This window comes from Aptenodytes forsteri, unplaced genomic scaffold, assembly GCF_000699145.1.
Source record: "Aptenodytes forsteri isolate BGI_AS27 unplaced genomic scaffold, ASM69914v1 Scaffold465, whole genome shotgun sequence".
Classification (NCBI taxonomy): domain Eukaryota; kingdom Metazoa; phylum Chordata; class Aves; order Sphenisciformes; family Spheniscidae; genus Aptenodytes; species Aptenodytes forsteri.
This window is the reverse complement of record NW_008795039.1, coordinates 38,595-62,016: the sequence shown is the minus strand read 5'-3', so window position 1 is coordinate 62,016 and position 23,422 is coordinate 38,595. Positions and strand designations below refer to the sequence as shown.

Here is a 23,422-nt window from a genome sequence, read left to right as displayed (position 1 = left end):
AATCTTATACTTTGTGCATCTGAGCGATAATCTTATTAACTCGATACCTCTTTTCCATCCATTCATTAGCAGTCTACTTTCAGTAGGCACCAAAAATGAAGACACGCAGCAAGTAGGTCGAAGTAATGTTAACAGTTAATCAATGATAGACACAACATATAGATTGCATAACGAAGCATGTGTTTGCCCATTTGCATTGATTCTATAGGTGCATCACAGCAGAATTAGTTTCTTCTTGAATGGCTGGGAAGATGACAACACACCTTTTGATTCAAGGATTCTTGTGGGAACAGTTGCAGATGCTGATGGTACACTGCAAATTGGACAAAGTTTCACAGGTAAATCTTGTAGTATTTTAGTGGAATGCACTGGAATATTGAAAATAAGATGTGGACGATGTGGTTAAAAAAGTGTGTGTGGGTCATTTTAAGTTATCTATACGCTGAGAAGTAATATCTTCTTGCAGGAGAAAATTCCTATTGTACAATTAGCTTTCTCAAAAGATTGGCTGAAAGATAGAAATTTGGTAGGTAATCCTGTAGGTTCATAATTTATTCTATGCGTTACTGCATATAGGTAGGTTTTCCTGCGTTCTCCAAAATGTAGGTCTGTAAAGTGACACATTCCATAATTTACGATCACAGTTTTTCTGAGTGAATATATGAAGCTATTTCAGAACGGGATTGTGCATGGCCACTAGACTACACTCCTCTCCAGAGTCAGGAATAGAGCTGAAGACTTCTGGCTGTTCATGTTCTTCAGTTCTATCGATACTCACGTAAACCACTAGCAGAATGAGAACCCCTCAGCCTATAGTAATGCCTGATAGTGTTACTCTTCATCTACATCTAGAATTTCATACGTACTACAGCATGACATGATCGTTGCAGAACAGCTGGGGGATGTTTTGTTGCTCTCCACAAATTCTTGGCTCTGCAGATGTAAGGACACTGACTTGCTCTTCAGGAACATGCAGAATTTGAAGCTAACTCCTAAATATAACTATATGTCACTTAAACAACTTTATTGTCCTCTTGGGCAAGAAAGTCATTCTGTGCCACATTTCTGAAAGCTTGTATTTAGAAATGTGTTTTGTTGTGATTTGATTCTGAATACTGGATAACTAATAAATGTATAAAAGAAAGGAATATTTTAAAATGCTTTTTATCTTTATTGTATAAATTGATAGGTACAGTTGTACCTGCTGTATCTCTTCTCTAATTAGAGGTGGCACATGGACTGGCTCATTACTTCTGTCTAATGAGCCGATCCTTGTGCCACCTCTCTAATCAGAAAAGAGATAGGTACAAAATGTTCTTATAAAGTTATTATAAATCATTCTTTTTTATCAAAAAAAAATTAAGTCACTGCCCTCAAAAGTTTTGTCCAGGTCCAAGATGGTTTCGTTCGGGAGGGGCAATTGTGCAAAAGAGGTCTTTGACTACTGAATTAAAGGTGCTCTCATGCAGTGCAAAGCTGCCTTCTGCTCAGTAGATTATTTGTTTACAATATATTTTCTTAGGTTTAGAGCAATTTGTTGGAAGAATGCAAGATTTTCGATTTTACCCAGTGGCACTTACAAACAGGTAAAGAACCTTTATTTTTGTAAAAAAAAAAAAAATAGGAGTGTGGTGAGAAGAAAGAATATATAAACTTACAAACAGGTAAAGGACCTTTATTTTTGTAAAAAAAAAAAAAAATAGGAGTGTGGTGAGAAGAAAGAATATATAACAATATGCTTATCTTCCAAAGTATAGTGCTTTTCTGGTGTCTCCTTTAGATGATTGCTTATGAAGATGTAGTTTACTGATCCTCATTTCAAAGATGACTTTTAATCTAAAAAATCTTGAGTAATAATAAATTCAACAACTTAATGTTGTTTTGCTTTTGAACTGTTGCTTAACTATAGCTAGTATACATAGTAGTGAAACTCAACACTCAATAACAAGTGTGTGCTTTCCTTGTTATTGTTGTTCCTGTTACAACCTGACTTAGTAAGTGTTCTTGCAGAGAGTAGATCCAGTTGCTAGATTTCAATGCTTATAAACTATCTAGGTGTTATCAACTCATCGTAATTCTGACATAATAGTATGTGCTCATAAGCTTAGCCCTGCTGGATAAGACTTGCCAAGCTTTCCCAGATCTCCATGTAAACTGTGGGGCGAGGAAGGGAGCATAGCGGGCCAGTCCAGTTTAGACCACTTTAATACTAGTGATCCAAGTGAAGAGGACAGGCACTCCAACTGGTCGGCATGCTGGTTTCGTGGCTGCGAGCTTGGCTCCTGTGCTTAGCAGTTCCTTTCCTCTGGTTTCAGCTTCCCCATGGTATCAGATGTCCATGTCGGGTGTTCTTGATGCTCCCCACACCCCACACACACACCCCTACCCCGAGGTGCTCTTGTTTTGACTGTTCATTGCTTTCTATATTAGATTGTCACCAAAAGCCGCCAATGACTTTGCTAGCTCAGCCCACATAGCCCTGGGCAATTGCTTTGACTTCCTCCATCCCTGAGGCCAAATTACGGTTGCCACTGCAATTTCTGTGGCCCTTCAGCCTCCCTTCCTAGTGCATTACAAAGAAATGTTACCTTTGTTATCCAGCTCATGCTGGATTAATCTAGTCAATTCAAGCTGGCCAGAAGTAGTCAGGTCCTATTTGTCTGCGTGGTGCTTCTGGGTAGGCTACATGCAATGACACTTGTGACTGCAGACCTTAAGGCTACTTAATGATAGTCTTTCAATAAGATGTAGAGCGGTTTCCTAGGAGCTCAGCTGTCTGCAGGACATCAAGATGAACTGAGCTCCTGTGAATTTAAAGTATTAATATGAATCTGAATTCCAAGTTATATGAAAATCGTGTTGGTTGTATTCTTTCAGAGCAATGCTTGTCAAATCCTTTGAACTACAATTTAAGTCAGTGAAATGAATAAAGTTTAAAAATAGAAAGATAAGGTATTTTACAAAGTGTTGTGACCTAATGATGTCTTTGTAGATGTAGTTTTATATCCACAAATAACTTGGTCCAAAATGTTTGTCTGGGATAAACTGAGAAGGAAAGTCTTGCCTGCACATCAATTAATTTAAGTCGATGGCTATCTAAAAGAGCCTGTAACTTTGGGTTCTGTGGAATTTGTAGTGGCAGCTAACAAGTATTTATTTGCTTAATAAGTATACAAAAATTATGTTCTTACTGATAAAGTAGGAAAATGGGAAAAGTAAGAGTTTTTTAATTTGAAAATTCAGTATCTTCTAGGCTCACAAAATCCTTCTTTTACACCAGAGATGAGCAGATAAACGTTTAGGTAACCTGCCCATGTCGTTCATATATCTGCTTACCTACCTACCTACCTACCTATGTACCTATTTCAGTTGCTGATGTCAGAGGGAACTAAAGTGACTCAATGGCTTTGACATGGGCTGTAAGAAGCAACTAGAGTGATCACAGACTGGGGCAGCTAAAAAAGTGGTCATCTGTATTAAAGTTAGTTGAAAGTGAAAATATTTCTATCCAGGTTTTCTAAGGTGCGATGTGATATTGCTCAAGCTGGTCTTTTTGGAGGATTTGAGTGCAAACATTCAACTCATCTGTGGTTACAGGCAATACACCAATGCTATGGTATGCTTAAGAACAGTGTCCAGATCACTGAGTGGAGTCAGACGTGACGCCGTAATAAAATGTTAAGAGTTCTTCTCCTTGCATCTAGGGCTGGATTCATCCTACCTAGCTTTAGACACCCCAACAAGGAGCTCATTTCCCTTGGCTCCGTATATGTCTGTGGAGCTCCATGTGTGTCTGTGGAGCAACGAAAGCAACTCCAGAGTGCTTCTTCACAGACACCTTCTGAAGGTGCCTGCTGCTTACCATTGATTACGTAGGGACCCTGGGTGGCCTGATTCCTAGCTGATTGCCTCATTTATGTGAGACAAAACCAGGGCTTTAGGGCTTCTACTATAATCTAAGCTGAATTTTGTTTAATCTATGAGCCTAGAGGCACAAAGTGGTACTTGTCCTTTTTTATCATGTATGTAATTACTTTTTTATATGCTGTGACAGAGACATTTTGGAAGTATTCTCTGGAAAATTTCCTCATCTGCATACCCAGTCTGAGTGCCGCTGTCCTGGAAGTCATCCCCGGGTACACCCATTGATACAGAGGTACTGCATCCCTAATGGTGCAGATGATACTACTAATGACAGAGTGCTGAGGTTGGATGTAGAAGCTCATCCTCTGTATTACATCAATGATGATGACATTGGGACCACCTGGATTTCATCTGTGTTTGCTAATACTGCAGGTCTGGATCATGGTGTTTCTATCACAATAGATTTACAAAATGGACAGTATCAGGTAATGAGAAGATTACATTTGCTATTCATTAAATCAAAACTAGGAAAAGGTTTTTATAGACATTTCATTACAATTTTGAGGAAATTCAAACCTTTATGCTTTAAGATGTTATCCTTAGGGGACGAGGAAGAAAACTTCCTTTATCAGTATGAAACAATGTAAAAGGCAACAGAATGCATTATGGTTCTTGTCATTCTCTTTTGATGTGCCTTGGCTGTTGTAACAAGCAGTAATCTAGAATAGATATACTAGAGTGGATATCCTCTGTGAAGACACCAATATTTAGAAATTGGTTGCTCCCTTTTAATGCCACTTTTGTAAATTTCAACTTCAATTTTAATTTCTATTGAAACTTGAGGTGTTTGTTTTATACCTTCTGGTAGGAAGCTGACTGCAGTCAAATGGAATTTAACATGTCTGCGGCATGCTGACATATCAGAGGGGATTTCTGTTTTGTAGATGTTCTGGAGATGGTAGTTTAGCCTCCTGAGGAATATGGAAGGAGAATACGATAAGCAGGCAAGGTTCCTGAAGAGGCCAGATTGCACCTAACACTTCACTATGCTGTTGAAGAGTGTCAGGATGTCTTGGAAGGAGGGACATATCAGTAGTGGGGATACATTCACAATAGGGGCTCTACCAAATTTCCGTGTATTCTTGCTAGCTTATCTTTTTTCTTTTTTGTCATTACTGGGGAGAAGGGAAAGAATATGATGACAGGTTTTGGCTACATAAGTAAGAATTAGTCCTTTAGTTAAAAGTGAGTTCAAATGTCTGTGAAGTTCTAAGACTTGGCTTATTTAACACATACACATTTCTGCATAAGCAGTATGCTGGGTGAAGTGCTCTTTAATGCAACACAGGGCATTTGAGATTCCAAGCTAAAAATAGGAAGATTCCTAAAAAAAAAAAAAAAAAAGAAAAAAAAAATTACCTGTTATCAGACAAACAACTCATCAAATATTTGGCAACACAAAGCTATGCCCTTCATTTTTGCAAAAATAGTATTAATGTAACAAATCATGGACTTGACTTTGTAGCGCATTTTCAAATGGTCTTCAGGAAAAAGTGGAGTTCTGATGCAACGGTTCAGTTGTGTAATAATGTCTGAGAGATCAAAGAGCTTGTTTAACAAAAAAGGTTATCTTTGTTTTTAACTAGAAATATCTGGACTGAAATATTGGTTCTTTTTCTGTCTGTGAATGGTAAAGCAGACCATATTGTCACACTGAAAAAAAATAAGGTTATATTCTCATTGTTTTACAACTTAGCTATTAATATCAGTTTATAAATTTGTTATCTTCTTGTAGGTATTCTATATTATACTGCAGTTCTTTAGCCCACACCCTGAAGCAATAAGAATTGAAAGGAAAAAAAGAGATGAACTAAACTGGGAAGACTGGCAGTATTTTGCTAAAAATTGCAGTATTTTTGGAATGGATAACAATGGACCTCTGGAAAAACCAGACTCTGTCAACTGTCTGCAGCTTCCTAGGTATGAGTGGGTATTATCTGCATAATACAGATGCTTTGAACAGGTAACATCCTGACACAATTCATTTCTATGTCCCAATGAGATAGAATCTTTTAATTTGGTATACTCATTTATTATGGGCTGCTGAGTATATAAAAGATCTCAAATCTGACCTTTCGATTGAAGATTGCCAAAAGGTCATCTGTCATTTTTATCAGATTTCAGACACTGAGAAATGTGACACAATTGATTCCTCTGTTATTTTTGAGCTAGACTTTTGAAATTTTACATGCTTGTTTTTTGGGGGGCTATTGTCAGTAGAATTACAGCACATTGAGATGAAGAGTGGAGGAAGGTACTGATATAACAGATTGTTTAAAACAATCTAGTGAATGTGAAAGTATTCCTTATGATCTCCAAGAGTGCAACTTGTTCTGAAGCTTAGAAGAGAGGCCAAACTTAAGTACAAAAGAAAATCATTCAGCCTTACTACTAATCATGCAAAAAATGTAAGAAATGGGTTGAAAATTGTATCTTGAAGCTTTCTAACCTTTCTAAGCAAGAACCAAAATAAAACTGGGGCGGGGCGAGAAGACAGTTAGCATGTGCAAATTTAAAAATAGATAATATATACAATATACAGTTCATAAATATAGTGTATAACATATATAATATATAGTTACTATATATTATAATTTTACACACACACATGCGTGTATGTACTTATATATATTTGAATCTATACCACTACATATATTCAAATGCACCATCTCTTGCCTGATTTCAGATGCCAGTCAGTATTAGGCTTGTTTAGTACTTGCCTGGAAATCAGTCAGAAAATACAGTACCAGGTGCTGTAGGCATTTTGCTTTTTCTGTTGTTTCACTTTTGCTACCTTCCTAAGACTTTTCAAACGTCAGCATCTTTGTTCTCCAGGAGTTCAGTATTCTGAGGAGAGGAGCATAAGGTCATCTGAGTTACACCAGTTTTCAGCAAAGGACTTTGAGCTTTATTGCTGATCCTTGGAGCAGAGGGTAGAGGAGAAGGGAAATCTCTTAAGTAAGCCAAACGTTTTTGGATAAATAACCCGAATGACGTGTAATGCCTTTTTCAACCCAGAAATATGTATTTGTGTATTTTCTAAAAAGAACTGAGGAGTTAAGTATGAACTGTTTCCATAAATGTTTTGTAAGTAGCACTGTTTCTCCCCTTCGATTACGACGTAAATGATGATAAGAAGTGATATGAATGAATGATTTTGGGTACAGCTGATGTACAGAAAGCTTTGATTAAAAGATAAGAAATATACCCTGTAATGGTGAGTATTCTGTGTACTCAAAGAGAAGTTACTGTTGGAACAGTGCTCCAAATCTGTCAGCGGTGTAGCAGAGTTCCCCGCTGAGACTTTTATAGGAGGGGGAGGTAATTTTATTGTAAAACAAAACTGGTTTCTTGCTCTCTCTCTTTCTCTCTCATACCCACATACTTGTAAGTGCCAAGATGTGTCCAAATTGTCTGTCCAGGATTTAGACACCAGTGTGCTTGTATCCTGGTGGCCTAGCCAGGACTCCTTGGGTTGGTATGGAAGGCAAGTGACCTTCGCTTTGAAATCCTTACCGTGGCTTGAGGGTTCCTGGTTTGGTGACCACGTGCTAGTACTGAATGGACTCTTCTGAGTCCTTTGGGAGATGAAAGCAATTAAGGTTTTTGTTTCTCTATCCTGTACCGCCTCTGTAAGTTAGGAGTTGCTCACTGTCCTTTATCCCCCCCCTATCAGAGGCTTGAGTCTTTGCTTAGTCTGAATATTGGCTGACCCTTGTTTTAGGATCTCCTTTGTTTTCCTGGTTTCCTGAGAAGCTGTGTGTAGATGACCTGCTTATCTAGGTGCCATCAGCCTTACAGTCCATCTGCTGTTCCTTCTGGTGCTTCCATACCAAGCTGGTGTCATTCGTCTGCTGTTCATACCCATCTTAACGTTTCCATTACAGCTCTATATGTCATGGAAGAAAAATACTTTATTTAACTTTCTGCAGAGGGGAAGAGAGGACAGTATCCCCCAGAGAAACATACAGATATATTCCACTGAGACGTTTGTGAGGCACTGACCTGGATAGGGGCACAGTAAATTCAAAGATCCTTCGTGAAGACAGAGGCGTATGACTCAGCAGACCTAGTCTAACTACGAATCTCATCTTTCAAAAGCTCAGAGATATTTTGAAGTGATGAGAATTACAGTTTTTGAATGTTGTATGTCAAGTGCCAGGTGATACCGTGGGATACCTATTTTTAATGAGCCCATGTAGGTGTGCATATAAGCAGGCATTCTTGCCTCTTGCGGAGGCAAGTTCTACTTGTAGCTAAACTCTGCCCAGTAAATACACCAACATGAGATACGATTCATACCAAATTGTGCAAATGTTGCAGTTATATATACTTGTTTACTCAGCCTTTGCTTGAATTCTCAGGACTGTCCTTCCCCTTCTTGGGCTTAAATACACAGTTTTATTCTCAATCCTGCTGCATTCCATTAAATTCTCTTGCACTTCGCTCACTGGAAGGTGGCATGTGTTTCTAACTCTGCTCACTCATTGAATGAGGTGATACAGTCCAGTGACTCTGTAATTCAAAATATAATTGTTTCTGTATGTTTTTTATATGTGTTTAGCAGATATATAATTAACAATATGGGCATGTTAATTATCATGTTAGTCATCTGCACGATTTCCTTATGTAGTTCATGTTTCTCAAAGACATTGTGTTAAACTTTTTGAAAACTGAGTGCAGATGACACTGTATCAGTCACACTTTATTCATATTTTGAAGTTGCCCTTTAGAGGCTTTACTCTTAATTGGAAACTTAGGGTCTGGAGAAGAGCATGGCAGTTTGGGGAAAAACAGACATATAGAGGACATTTCTTTTTCCCTGCTTGAATTCTGGTGACTGGGAATCCACTGACATAATTTTCCCCAGAAACCACAAAAAACCTATGCACGGTTAAGTGGAGACCCTCTCTGAGGAAAAGGGTATTAGGAGGTAGCATCTGTAAAATATATGATATTTTGATTTTCATTTGTCTTCCTCTCTCTTTAAACAGCTTTACACCGTATTCCCGTGGTAATCTAACTTTTAGTGTTCTTACCCCGGAACCAAATCACCGACCTGGTTACAATGATTTTTACAATACTCCATCTCTCCAAGAATTTGTAAAAGCTACACAAGTGAGGATTCATCTCGGCGGCCAGTATCATACTAATGAGTCTTGGGTAAATTTTAGGCATAGATACTATGGAGTTAATGAAGTTACAGTCAGCGGAAGGTAGGTGTTATGGAACTCTTTCCCCCACCCATCTCTGCCTCCGACTATTACAGCTGTGCAAAGTATATAATGACCTGCCTAAAATTTAATGAAGTTGTTCTGCTTTTACATTTATGAATGAGAAGGGAATTTGGTCTGAAGCAGTGCATCAAGTTTGAAATGATTGGTGTACTGTTTTTTTAAAACATTTGCTCACATGTTATTTTAAAATTAATTATACTTATTACACAAATCTGTCAAAAGCAGTCCTTTCCTTGGAATTACCAATGCCTCTAAGCAAAGGCTTATGATTGAAACCATGGCTTGTGCTTTACTTCAGTAGCTCTTCCAAATTTCATTATAGATTCCCAGACATGGCAATTTTAACAGTCTTAATGCAGAGCTCATTCTTTGTTTTAGCTGTAGTTTTCCTTTTAAAACTGGGCAGCTGTCAGTAAGAGTGTTACATTATCTGTGACTGACAACTTTATTGTATATGATAAGTGTGCTGTCTTGTGAAAGGACTAATTATGCCCTGTAAATAATATGCAAATTTGGCAATGAAATAGTTTTCCAAGAAACATATGGTGCAGATTTTTGTTAATAAGTATTATTCCTGAAATTATTTTGGTAGTTCTCATTTTGAGAGAAAGCACCCCATTAGAGGTCACATTTACATTAAAATTTTCTACACTGCTAATATGTTTTGATTCTTGATTTACATGTGTTATGATAATGCTTTTACTAAAACAGCTACAGTCTTGGTGACTATGTAACAGTAAAATAATTTCAGCTATAGTTTGCAAAGCTACACCATGCCTCCAGAAGAGCAGCCCTTCGGGTAGAGTGGGATGGTTATTGCCTATTAACTAATATCTAGACAGATTTTATTTTAGTAAGAAACTGACTTTTTAACTGAGATCAAAATGGGTTAAACTAGAAAATTATGCTTGATACAGTTAAGATTTCTTGAAAAACTATAGCCACACTGTAAGGCTTAATATTGATGAGTAATTGCCATTTATTTAGTAAAGTTTTACATATTAATATTATATACTGAAATATAGTTTTCATTACGTATTATATAAGTAGCTCTATTATATAGTAGCTCTACTACATGCTGTTTTTTATTTTCTCGGAAAGCAATTGATACTTACAAATATGTTGAGCAAAGTAGTCTTTTGTAGGTTACAGCACTTTAAGAACATTCTCTTTGGTGTTTATTTGTTCTTAACAAAGAACCAGACTATGTAATACACAAAATTGTCTTCGTGACCATGTTATATATTGTTGGACAGATGCGTTTCCATGTTTTAATTTTTTCTTCACTGCCTATTGTTCTTTCAGGTGTAATTGTCATGGCCATGCTGATAATTGCGACGTAGCTATGGAACCATATAGGTGCCTGTGTGTCAAGGAAAGCTATACAGAAGGAAATAATGTTAGTATCTCCTTTGTCTATCTACGTCACCTATGAACAGCCTCAAAATTGGGATTTTAGTCCTGGGAAAGAGTGTGTGTATGCGTATGTGTGTTAGTGTGGTCCTAGGTCTTATAGGGAAACTTTCCATAGCAGGGTGTGCATAAAATAAGGACACAAAAAACTTCTCCCCACCAGGGCTCCCCCCCCCCCCCCCCCCTTCAGCAAAAGCCATTCCACCACAGACCATTAGGAGTGCTGTGTTCAGGGATTTGGTTTCTTGTTAGAGGATTATGCCACTTTCAAACATTACATGGAAACCTGAATTTAGACTGTCAGCCTCTGACAAAGATTATGGCTCTGCCTGCTAGCAAATGATCTGTAGAGCGAAAAGATAATGAAGACCCAATGTTCACAGCAGTGTGCTTCAGGGATTTTTTTTTTTTTTTTTACTCTACAGTAGTTTTAGTTTGGTCCTATGGCCTCCAGACCCATTCAGTAGATGGAGCGCAGTAGGCACAGTCCTGGAGTTCAGCTTCCAATTTAGTTTCATTTGAAAGGGAACAGTTCAAATGGTCCAAGACAGCTCCATGACGCAAACCAAAGCACAGTAAATACAGAAAATTTGGAGATTTGCTTCAAAACTGCATGCCTAATCCAAGGTAAAACGCTAACATAGATTTACCTTCTGATACTTGGAACATCTGTAGATACTTGGGACATCTGTAGATTGCAGTCTCTGACTTCAGCTAAGAATGAGATCTTTTAATGCAGTTTTACAAAATATGTCTAACATAGGAAGAGTTAAAACATTTTGGACTTGATTTTAAATGTCTCTTGCACAGTTGAGCACAGTTAAGAAAATACTGAGACATGCCTATACATATTTATTTGGAAGTTCTTTTCTGGGGGGTTTTATTCATTATTTTGATCTAAGGAGTGATTTGGGTAGTGGCTTTTTAAAACACTGAAAATTGAGCTTTGAACTTATTTATTTAAGGACAGCCTGGAAATGACAATTTCCCATACTTTTACAGTCATATATGACATTTGGTTTTCTTTAAAATAATCTGTAGTAGCAACATGATTGTTCTAATAAAAGAATAAACTTAATATTACTTTTTACTGCTCTGTATTTTCAGATAGTCGATATTAAGGTTAAGTTTCTTGGAATTAATTAAAAGGCCATATTAAAAAATCTAGATACGATCTAGAAAATACATTCTTATCATTGCTTTGCTCTGCTCTTAATAACAGCATTTCTCAATAAAGAGGGATTTTGTGAAGTGTAGTGTGTAGTTGAAACTTACCAAGTTGCAAAATTACAATTTTCCTACTAGTTTTATAATTCTTGGCCACGGGAGAACCAAGATGGTGATGTTTGGTATAAGTCAAGGTCTTCTAGAGAAATATGTAGAAGAAAGCTTAGAAAAATGGAAAAGATTCTGTCCCTAGATTAATTATTTATCTCCAAAAAAACCAAGAAAGAAAAAGAAAAGAAGATGAGGTTAAGAAAGAATGAGTTACATCGAAAGAATGAATCCCACAATCCCACTGAATGTTAGATTTCCATCATGAGTACGTGTTGTGTTCCTTGCCTACATTTAAGCATTTTGGAAATAGGCTTTCTAAAAATTAAGAAGAGGTTATGGAATAGCAACAGCAGTAGCAAAGGGGAGACTAATCTCACATCAAAAAACTCCCAAGCAGTCTGTGCTTGCTAGAACAGAGCAGTAGGTGTTAACCTGAGTGCATTTGATACTGCGCTTACGATCATGTGAAAGATCTTTGTAAAAATTTCATAGGGGATCTAAGTTTTCTAGTTTTTTTAAGCAGAAGTGTAGGATCTACAGTCTAAATGGGATTTGAATAGAAATTTGAAGTTTTTAGATGGGTCAAATTAAAAAAAAAATTCAAACTGACAATGTCTCTTTAATTAGAACACACATTGTGAAATGTTACTTTGTAGGGATTAATTATAAATATTTAATAAGATCTGGAAGTTCACCAAGCACTCTTGCAAGACTTGCTACCTTGTGAAAACAAACCAAATACATTTTAATGATGTATCTGCCTTATCAGATATTTTTTGTCAATGTTAATGGGTTGTTCCAGCGAGTGTCACGTTTTTGATTTCGCATATATGCATTGTAACTATAATTGAAATTCTTGAATTAACTGTATTCATTCAGAGTAGAATAAGGATGTTGTTTAATTATTTTCCTCATTCTTTAATGACCATGTCAGTATCTACTCAATATGAAATAAAATAGAAGTAGTAATAAAATAGGATTAATATTTGCAAATATATCACTAATTACTTTGAATTTTATCAAGGATTTACATGAAATCCAAACAGCTTAAAGGTTTTGATTTTTTGTAAGGCAAAAACTTAAAAGCAAAGCCAAAGTCCATACTGATTTTTGACTATCATTGGCATTGATAAAACTCCTGTCTTATAGACTTGCACCTATGTTTCTCAGGCTCCCACCCCAGTGAACTAGGCATTTATTATTTTTTTATTACTATTTTGGATTCAATTAAGCATTTGATGAAGGAACTTTCCAAATATAAACTTTTTGGGGGGGGAGGGGGCAAATTTTTTTGAGACGAAATTGCACTGTGAGCAAACAGTCTTTTCTTAACTTTTGTCCTGTGCTAGCAGTGAGTCAGTCACCACAACTGAGGGTGTATAAGAAGGGTTTTGGTTTGGGGTTTTTTTTAGTATCTTGGTCCAGAAATCAGAGATCCCTTGACAAGCTCTTAACATATGGCAGAGTATGTCCTTGTCACATTTATACTTAATACAACTAAAATTACCATCTTGAATTTATCTGGCGTATACATCTGAATAGCTGTTGCGCAGCAAAGCAATACCAGAATCTAAAAATTTGCATAATTCATTACAAATGGAAATCTAGTTTAGTTAATTTGCATCACCATGTTATGAAATTTGACATACCAAATGGAATTTCTTTTTTTTTTTTTTTTTTTGAGTTCTGTTTTGATGAAGAAATATGTTGCTATGAAATATGAAATGATGGGAAGAAGGGAATGCTTAAGAAGGACTTGCAGATGTTGAGGGACCAGATTAAGAAAGAAGAGGAAATAAATCCTCACAGAGCTTGTCTCTCATCTTATGAAAAAAATGTTCAGCTTCTTCACTTACAAAGTGTTCTGTAAATGCCTTGTGTCCTGCTTTGGGAAATAGCTCTGCCTTTTACAAATGGAAACTGAGGCACCAAGAGTTAGAGTCTGGATTTTGGTAACATTTATATGCAAAGATTAATTTATAGACATGAGTAATAGTATGTTCAAAAACTTTGCATGATGTCACATGAAAAAACGGAAACAGCCCATGAAAAAAGAAGACAATCGAACAAGGTCAGCCTTACCTTACAGCCTCAGAGCCTCCTTTAAATCGGTCATACAGAACTTAATAGACAAAGGTAATGGCAAAATATACAGGAATAATTGTAGAAATAATAATAGAAAATAGAATTTAAAATAAAGCAAGCAACTCTGATAAATGCTTGAGAGGGTATGAATGGAAATGAGAGTGTGACGGGATACAGTAAAGGCTTCAGGTCTTCAGAGTTTTCCGTGCAGATAATTAATGGTCTTAAACATCTGCTGTCTGAAAACTGGATATGGCATTGTTGATTTACCAAGAATTGGATAAATAAGGCTTTTTATGTTGTTACAGAAGAATCTGTCTAAATCTTAGTTAAAGGTCAATCTGTATCATCGTGTTAGATGTTCGAATTAATGACACATAGTACCTGAGGAGCTGTAAATATTAACTGTAGTAAGTGGTCACTCACTTAATAACAAAGACTTCTAGCTTGCAGAAGCAAGCAAGCTAGCAAAAAATGCACTTTTTGGTAAGCTCTGTGCCATAATTTGTGTATCCAGAGGATAGGCCTGGGCAGAAGCTGGTTATAGCAGAATAAAACAAAGGAAATCAAGAAGGCAGATGGTTGACTGGAGTTTTAGGAAACAGCAAGCAGAAAGGCACCTAGTTCAGTAGTCTTACCTGCCTGAAAATTTTAGATAACTTTTGACACGTCTGTGGAAGTTATGGGTTTGTCCATGAATCCATCCCTGGAAAACTGGTGTAATTTCACAGTTCAGAGATCCAGGCTTTTAAAACAATTTGTGTACAAGCATGGCTGAAATACTGAAAGAACTTGTTGCTCAGATACCTCCGTGATTTGTTGCACAGGTGGTGACATGCCAAAGGAATTGTGAAGTGGTCATTATCCTTTATACATTTTGATCTGACATTTGTAAGTTTTACTTAAGAGGTAGGCAGATGGCAACTAGCGTTATGGTTGTCATTGTTACCTCTCAGAAATCAGGAAGGCTGTTCCAGTCTGAAAATGGTTTTTCAGGGACTTATCCACTGTGCAGGATATTTATTTCATTTAATGTGAAAGAAAACTGAGACACAACTGGGCTGTTGCTTCACTGTTGTTGGAAGTAGCTCTTGTAAATCATAGTTTCACATATATTTATTGAATTTCTATAATTTTTCACATATTCCACAGAAGTCCAAAAAACCTATTCTTAAAAAAAATAATAAAAAATCCCATGCAATAGCTTCCTCGGAAGAGTGAAATTAACCCTAGACTATCTAGTAACTGTGGCTACAGCACTCTCTAATACTACAGGAGAATGGAATTCAAAGGCTTAGTCCAAATAGACAAGGTAGAAAGAGGGAAAAATAAACACAAGATCTCTTACAATTTAATATCCCGAGCAAGTCAGAGCTTTGGTAGAACAGAACACATGCCGAACTCATCAGCTGCAAAACATACCGCCCCCTTCTCTTTTATTTTACAGAAGTCCTACAGAGTTGGAGTCTAAGTGAGAGTTAGATGGAGTGGATGCCTCATTTGAAAAGAGCTTTGAATTTTAATCCTGGAGAATTTAAGTGTGAATTAATTTACTGAGCAGCCTGATTGTCAGAATTAGTGTGGTTGCATACGCTTTGATTTTGTAGGACTTAGCGTGGCTTCAAGTAACTTCACCAAAAAAAAGCATAAATGAAAGAGGAGTTGAGTAGAAATATATCTTATGCTGCCTGACAACATTTGTGCCAGTGTTTGAGATCTCAGTTGTGTCCCATTATTGGAATCTGGCATTCAGAATGGTAGAACTTGCGTTCTTTGCCAGTCAGGTTCTTTGTCAGTCACTTTGCCATTGCAAAGCAGCAGTAGTATCTTTTCTGAGAATGCTATTTGGCATACAGTATTTGTAAACCATTTGTTACTTCTGTGCTTAGTTTCTAAAATTATGCTGCATCCTTTTAAGGTACATGGAGTGTTACAATGGAACCCCATAAGACACTCTTAATTTCTGTTCTGTCTTCCTTAGTCCCAATAAAACCTGGCTTTTGAGTTTAAAAGTTCTTTGGTCTTTGGGGAGTTCACAAGAGACAGATACGGTTCAAAGCTCTGCTAACATGTGGTCTTGATATATAGTCAAGTGCTGTAGTGAGGATGCTGAGGAAAAGCCATGGGCAAATTAAGATGACTGTCTTCGGTGCAGGGCTAAGCTACACTGGCATAGATATTGCCTAGAAGCCATATTTATTTGGCTAATGAAGCTAAATGGAGTGAAAGCACACTGTCCATTTGGGTACAGACTGGGATCTTGTAGGAAGGAAAAAATAGTATGTGATTAACTATCCTATTATAGTCAACACTTACAGGGCAGCATAAACAAACATGGTTGGGTGATACACATAATGGAGTTTTTCAAAGACAAGACAGCGTTTCAAAATGCCTGAGAAAGTGGCATTCTAATCTTGATATAATTTCAGCTGATTTTTAAATCTGTGTACTGTTAATGACATATGTATATTATAGAAGCATATGTATAATATAAGTATTATAGGTGTGTATGTACACTGGTTATTGCAACTGAACTTTGACGGGTGTGAGATGGGAACTCCTACACAGGTTAGCAAAAGAAAAAAAGGAAAAAATTCCACATAACATAACATTAAAAAAAAAAAAAAGGATGCCACCCAGAGGCAAGCAGCTGGATGTTTTAAAAGTGTTAGAACAGAAGGTTCTAGTTGATCATGACTTATTGCAAGTCTTAAAGTATTGTTACTGTTGCCTTCTGAAGTATTTCTTTGAGTACTTGTTGACTGTTTCTTCAGAGGCACTGTCCTCAGCATTCTTAGTGACTACTAAGGAACTTGGCACGTAAGGGCTTAGGCTGAAGTCACTGGTGATCTTTCCGTAAGTGTGGTGGATTCAGGAATTTTGAGAAGGTAAGTTTTTAATAATTTAGTAAAAAAATTCTTGAATTCACTATTGGAAATAAGTTTTTAATCATAATTTTAGTCTAATGAAGTGGGCCAAGATGAGCTAGGTATTTTGACCATCTGGCTCCATGTAATGTTTTCTCAGAAAACTGTTTTCACAGAAGGTGAGTGGTTCAGATACTATATATCAAGAGGACATGTTTGTTATTGTCCATAGGGAAAGCCATATATTTAACATGTTTTCTGATGTAACTGAGAATAAGGACTTCTGCACGTTTGTGGGTTTTACGGTTATGGAGAAAGGCTTGTTTTGTCAAGAATTAACATTCTTTGTAAATCTACCGCTAGACCTTGTTCAGATTTGTCAAAGGCTTTTTGGGAATTTACCTATCCTTTTTACACGCGGTAGCCAAGAATCGAAACCTGAATTTCTCGATACCTTTGAAAATCTCAACAACTGTGCTTTGGACAAATGCAGAGTTTACATTTGGTGAATGAAGATCTGAAGATTGCCATATGTACATCATCATGCTACCAAAAGTGAAAGTTAAACACAGCAGGTCTGGAAGTTAAATGCAATTCTTAACCTAATAAAGATGTGACAAACTCAGCAGGATGAGGGGGGGGTCCAGTGCACATTTTTAATGCATACAGGTGTGACAACTGCTAGAACAGCAATTGTTTCACAGTCATTGCCAACTTTTGAGTGACTACTTTTTTGCCAAGGCTTTTAAAAAGTTTTGTCAAAGTTTTAAAAGTCACAGAGCAAGAGACATGGTTCAAAGAGGCTCCGTGCTATGTAGTCAAATGCCATCTTTTTCTCTCTTACTCCTTAGTGCTTGTGTGTCATTTAACAATAGGTGCAAGCACAGGTGTGCATAAGTAACTGATCTAAGATTAAATCTGAAATGAAGTGACGAATGCTCTCAGCCACCATTTGGCTGGCCACACACAAATGGAAATTCAGGTCTGGCAGGTTGGTAGCTATTCCTGTACTGTTTTCCTATCAAGGAGGACGTATTTCCGTAGACGTGCTGCGAGGAGGAAGCTGCATCTGTGGGATGGTTTGGTTGGGAGCTCGGGTTTCTTTCTTGCGCTTCCCAAGTTGTGCAATGCCTGAATGAACACTCTTGTCTCATGTTGCTGGTGCTGTGTAATGCTGATTTTCCTCAATGTAGAGACAAAGGGAGTGACTAGAGAGAGAAAAGATGGATGTGAATGAGGGAAGGACTTGAATAAGTTTAAGCTGTGTAACTTGTGTACCAGTTATGGTCAAGGCGTTCCCCTCTGTGTACTTACTGGGCTAATCACGATTAGGCAGTGATTCTTCTGATAAACAAAGGTCAGAGTTCAAGGTCTCAAGTGAAGCCCTGCTAATTTTCATCCTGAAACCTCCTTTTTCTCTCACTGTGGTGATGTTGTCGTTTTCTGCTGTTTTGCTTTGTTTTTAAAAGATTGCAAAAAAGTGCAGTGGCTACTGTTATCTTACCCCTTACTGTTAATTTTGTTAATTAAAACTAAATTTCAGCAGATAAATTCTTATGCTTTCATTTTTCTCTCCCAAGTTGCTTTTGTTATGAGTTGGGACTGCTCCACAATTCTTGGACTATCTTAACCTTATCTTTTCTAATTCAGTTAATTTTACTCACAGTTGATGCTTTCCCAGCATCAGCTGTTAGTGAAACAGTTTAGAAACTTCAGTATAGTTTCCTAATGATCAGTGCGTAGGTGATGTAGGCACACTGGGCATAAATAATTATAATAGTGCTTGGAATAGTAGACATGAAGAAAGATGAGCACACTTCTGGAACTTAAGAAGAAAGAAATTGCCCAAATACTTCACAGAAGCAACTTGTTTTGAAGCATTTCAATTCCTTCTGAAAGATGGAAATTATAAGTGCAATATTTTTTGTTTCGTAGATCCATTAAGGCACCAGTATTTTGGTAACGGACTTTTAGTAATGCCAGTTAAATTAAAAAAATTCTTCTAAACAAACATCTCTCCAGTGCCAACATGTACCATTCTTTGAGACAATTTCACAAAAACTAGTTGGATTGGTTATCATAAAGAGAATGTAATTGCCCAAAATGCTATCCATTCATTAACCTTAAGAAATCCAATTTGTTTTTAGTTCTTGATGAACCAGTAGGCCCAATAAATTTTCTCCTTGAAGTTTTGTAGAGTCTATTATGAACTGAAGATTATTCCAACTTCACATTCTTCACAAAGCTCTACTTAGAAGGTAATATTGTGAGTTCATCCAAATAAAAAGTGAGCTTCTGAGGTGCTCCTGAACTACTTAAAAATATTTTTACTGGTTTGGATTTAAGCTAATTAAGTACTTGAATATTGTTAGTCTTTGTATCTAATAAATTTGAAAAGAATGGAGGAAAACAAGATAGTTTGTTTAGGTCTTTCTTTAAACAATGTACCTGGTATCCTAGTATTGCATTGGTGTCATATTTAAAATATAACTTGACAGAGATTAATAGGTGTAGAGATTTGTGTTTTCTATTTAAAATTTCTTTCTTGAAAATTTCATGAGATAAATGCACATTAAGCACTGATATTTCAGATAGTCTGTACAACATCACATATTTGGCCATAGGAGGCCTTTTGTTTCACTCACAAGGTCAAATGGTAACTGTACAAACTACAGTTACTACAATACAAACTAGAATAACAGAGATTGTTTAAAATGCATCCAAATGGATGCATTAGGTGAATATGTCTTCTGTGCCTCAAACACAGTAGGCACCATTTTGCATCTTTAGAGGTTTAACTAAATCTGAATCTCAGGACGTTAGCCTGTGGGTATCTAAATACTTAAAATTTTATTCTTCTGCCCACCTTCCTTGATTTTAATCTGTTGTTGAAGTAACTTAAAAAGATTAAAAAAAAAAAAGATGGTTTTGTTATTTCCCTATATGCTTTCTTACTTTTCTAAAACCAATATTTTTAATATTTAAATGGGGGAGAGCACATAGAACGAAACGTGAATATAGAGAGCATAATAGTGTTCTTGTAAGCTAAAGAAATAGTGTTTTCTCTTTTTTATTTCAGTGCGATCGCTGTTTGCCATTGTACAATGACAAGCCTTTTCGTCCAGGTGACCAAGTTCATGCCTATAATTGCAAACCTTGTCAATGTTACAGCCATGCAGTACGCTGCCACTATGACCTAGCAATGGACCCTTTTCCTCAGGAACACTACAGAGGCAGCGGTGGAGTGTGTGATAATTGTCAACACAACACAGCCGGTAAGTCACACAAAAGAGAATGGACTGCTTGTTTTACGTCACTTTTTGGCTAAGTCTTGCGTCAGCTGAAATTAGTAATGCTCGATGGCTGACATTCCGATAAATTCTCATGTGTATGTATTTTTGAACTATCCAGATAGTGCAGTAATTACAATTGTGTCAACACTTAAGCTACAGGAAAATGCTGCTAAAATTTGATCCAATCTGGTATAAAATCTTCCGTGCAAAACACAATCTAATAAGTAATTAGAACGTATCGTTTCAAAGCTGTTTCCATTACATGTACTAGAGCATTTAAATCCAGAATATCGTCTTTCTAATAGAACCAGTTTAACAGATTACATATTAAAAATGTCAAATTTTGCTCTAATGTCAGTTTCTTGCTTATTGAGTAAAAGTTTCTATTCTGTGTTAGGGATATATTTGAATACTTTTTTTTTAAACAGTTCTCTTCTATTTCATTTTTTCTTGGCTTTGTCTAGTAAAGGGAAAAAAGAAAAGTTTCAGGTTCAACGATAATTTTTCCAAAAAATGTATAGGCATTTGCATGGCACAGCTTTTATATAAGTGTGGTATTATATAACAGATGGAAGTTTAATGGAGTAAAACATAGTTTGTAACAGGTTCATTGTTTCATATGCTCTGGATCACTAAATTGGCAGGCAGGGATGAAAGGTGCATTAAAATGGACGTCCTGAAAATTATAGAATTCGATCAAAGGAATAGAGTCTTTAATTTTGAATTATACAGCTAATTTTAATGAATTGGAAGCCATAATGCATAACCTTTCTTTCATGCAGGAAGGAACTGTGAGCTGTGCAAGGATTTCCATTACAGACAAGCAGGTGCAGATCTTTCAGCCATCGATGTTTGCAAACCCTGTGACTGTTATGCAACAGGCACCAAAAATAAGAGCCTCCTGTGTGATAATGTAAGTAGCCTCAATACAGAAAAATGACAAAACATTTTAATCAGCTGGGTAGACAGCGGTAGCATGCAGGAAGGAACTGTGAGCTGTGCAAGGATTTCCATTACAGACAAGCAGGTGCAGATCTTTCAGCCATCGATGTTTGCAAACCCTGTGACTGTTATGCAACAGGCACCAAAAATAAGAGCCTCCTGTGTGATAATGTAAGTAGCCTCAATACAGAAAAATGACAAAACATTTTAATCAGCTGGGTAGACAGCAGTAAGATTTTACGAAGTGTATTTAGATGGTAACTACTTTATAAAAAATGCTTAAGTTCAGCCTTTTCAAAATGATAATTGACTTACACCAGAGACTGAAAGCCGAGAAAACACAGAAAGCAATTTGAGATGTACTGTTGAAGAGTTCTTCATCTAGATCAGCAACAGACATAAAAGATGCTGTATGAATTTTTGGAAGTGAATAGTAGTTTTGGGATACTAATAGGTACCTGCGCACTCAGTAATGTTGAAACATCCAGGTTTTGAGTGTTTTTGAAGGTCTTGATACTGTCTGAAAAATTACTAACATTTTGAAAATTTTGAGTGTTTTTGAAGGTCTTGATGCTGTCTGAAAAATTACTAACAGATTTTGAAAATTCAGGCAATAAGCTGAGTCTGAAACTGAACTAAAATTAAGCTAGTTTTCCCTGTAATAAGACAAGGATTGATCTCCCTTTTAATTCATAAAGTTCGTTTAAAAGAAAAAAGAAACCCACAAAGCAATGCTGAAAAGAGAACACCATCAGCTATACTTTTTAAGCCTGTGGACCTCATTGACGTGCAAGACGTATAGTCCGATAATAAATCTAACTTTCAAAACATGCATGTCGAAAAAAAGCAGGAAAAGTGACTGAAGTCTTGAACATACATTAAAGATATATTGCGGCTCATGTTCTATTCACATATGTCCTGTCCATTGCCAAAATCCAAATTTTGTTAGGAATTAGGAAATTCTTTGTCTGAAACATATTTTAACAGGTACAACTTGTTCTACAGGGAATTGAGATAGAACTTCTTCAGCTTGTTGCCACATTTCCCATCTTTTCTTTTTTCCAAACTTTTTCATAAAACAATCTCTAGCATTTTTCATATGATGTCTCTTGTTATTGCATTTTATTTAACAGTAAGGTCTTGTGGATCCTGTTGTATTTTCATCCTTGATTCAAAAGTGGTACAAATACCTGCCCAGTTTGACTCAGTGTACCTTCACAGGACTCGTGCATCGGTGCATATGCTGAGCGATATGCAAATTTAGCACAATGTGTTTTTTAAAATAATCCCCTGTAGTACAAATAAAAATTAATTTGTAATTTTTTGTCTTCTGAAGATGATACTTTTTGCCAGCATCACAGAAATGAAAAAAAACTTGAAAAACACAGATATCGTGTTAGGACTAGGTATAGGAAGTTAGGTAGTTAGGTATAAGAAAAATGAAAGCAAATGCTGATTTGCATGTCCATCCTTTGTGGTGAAATGTTAACCTAAAACAACTTTAGTTGTGATTAATAATCAGAGGAAGAATAGTTTACAGGAATCATTGCTTTATAGTGAAATATACAAGAATGTTGATCAAGCTTGACTATGAAAGTATGAACGGGGAGATAAAATGGGAGAAATGGGGGCGACTGTATTGCTCAATAAAGCATCAATTGACTGCTGCAGTAGAAGCAGAGCAGGAAGAAATGATTAACAGGCATTAAAGAATAGATTAATAAGGCTGGGGACTAAAGGCTGAAATGAATTACGTGAAATAGGAAGGCATCATTGAAGGAAGTGTTTCCAGATTTGACCTGCGGAAGATGGAATTGCAAGGAATAAGGACTCTACTCATGAAAATTAATTGTCACATCACAATGATAATTTTCAAGGAAATATGCCAAAAATGCTGCAGAATACACTTTTACTGTTTAACTTACCATTTTCTGCAGTTCGTCAAGATTTTTTTTCTTTCTGCAAAGTGCCAGTTGTGTTACTAAGTTCCAAGAGGTATAGAGTTCCAAAAATAATCCATTGAATCACAAATTAATCTATTGAATCACACAGAAAGAATATTTACTTATCAAATGAAGTATTATTAATGTAGACAGTTTACAGGATGGGTAGAAGAGCTCACTGTAACACTGTTACTCCCATCTCAGTTCTTTGGACTGATCATGGAAACTTTATGCTTGTTCTGTTCACCTATTTCACTGTACCCTTGGTGAGAAATGCGTGTAGGTGCGTAGCGTTTCTCCCTTGCATAGGTTCTCAGTTCTCGTACATCTGTAGACCATGCCCACTTACGGACCAATGTGTAACTTCATTTGTATTCTAAAGTGCGAACTAACATATTAAAAACTTCAAAGTTATAACTTTATGGCTTATCGTAATGAGT

The 23,422-nt window shown here is 36.5% G+C and overlaps 1 protein-coding gene across 1 annotated transcript in view; it reads left to right on the top strand.

The window, feature by feature from the left end:
• The window catches only part of LOC103896923 (usherin-like), a gene marked incomplete at its 3' end in the record, with an annotated part of 118,972 nt that overhangs the window by 60,852 nt on the left and 34,698 nt on the right, over positions 1-23,422 (top strand). The window contains exons 4-11 of the mRNA XM_009276851.1: positions 209-338; positions 1,523-1,586; positions 4,055-4,349; positions 5,660-5,844; positions 8,919-9,140; positions 10,467-10,560; positions 19,884-20,079; positions 20,880-21,010. Coding sequence (XP_009275126.1) covers positions 209-338; positions 1,523-1,586; positions 4,055-4,349; positions 5,660-5,844; positions 8,919-9,140; positions 10,467-10,560; positions 19,884-20,079; positions 20,880-21,010 — 1,317 coding nt within the window. The remainder of the gene's footprint in view (positions 1-208; positions 339-1,522; positions 1,587-4,054; positions 4,350-5,659; positions 5,845-8,918; positions 9,141-10,466; positions 10,561-19,883; positions 20,080-20,879; positions 21,011-23,422) is intronic.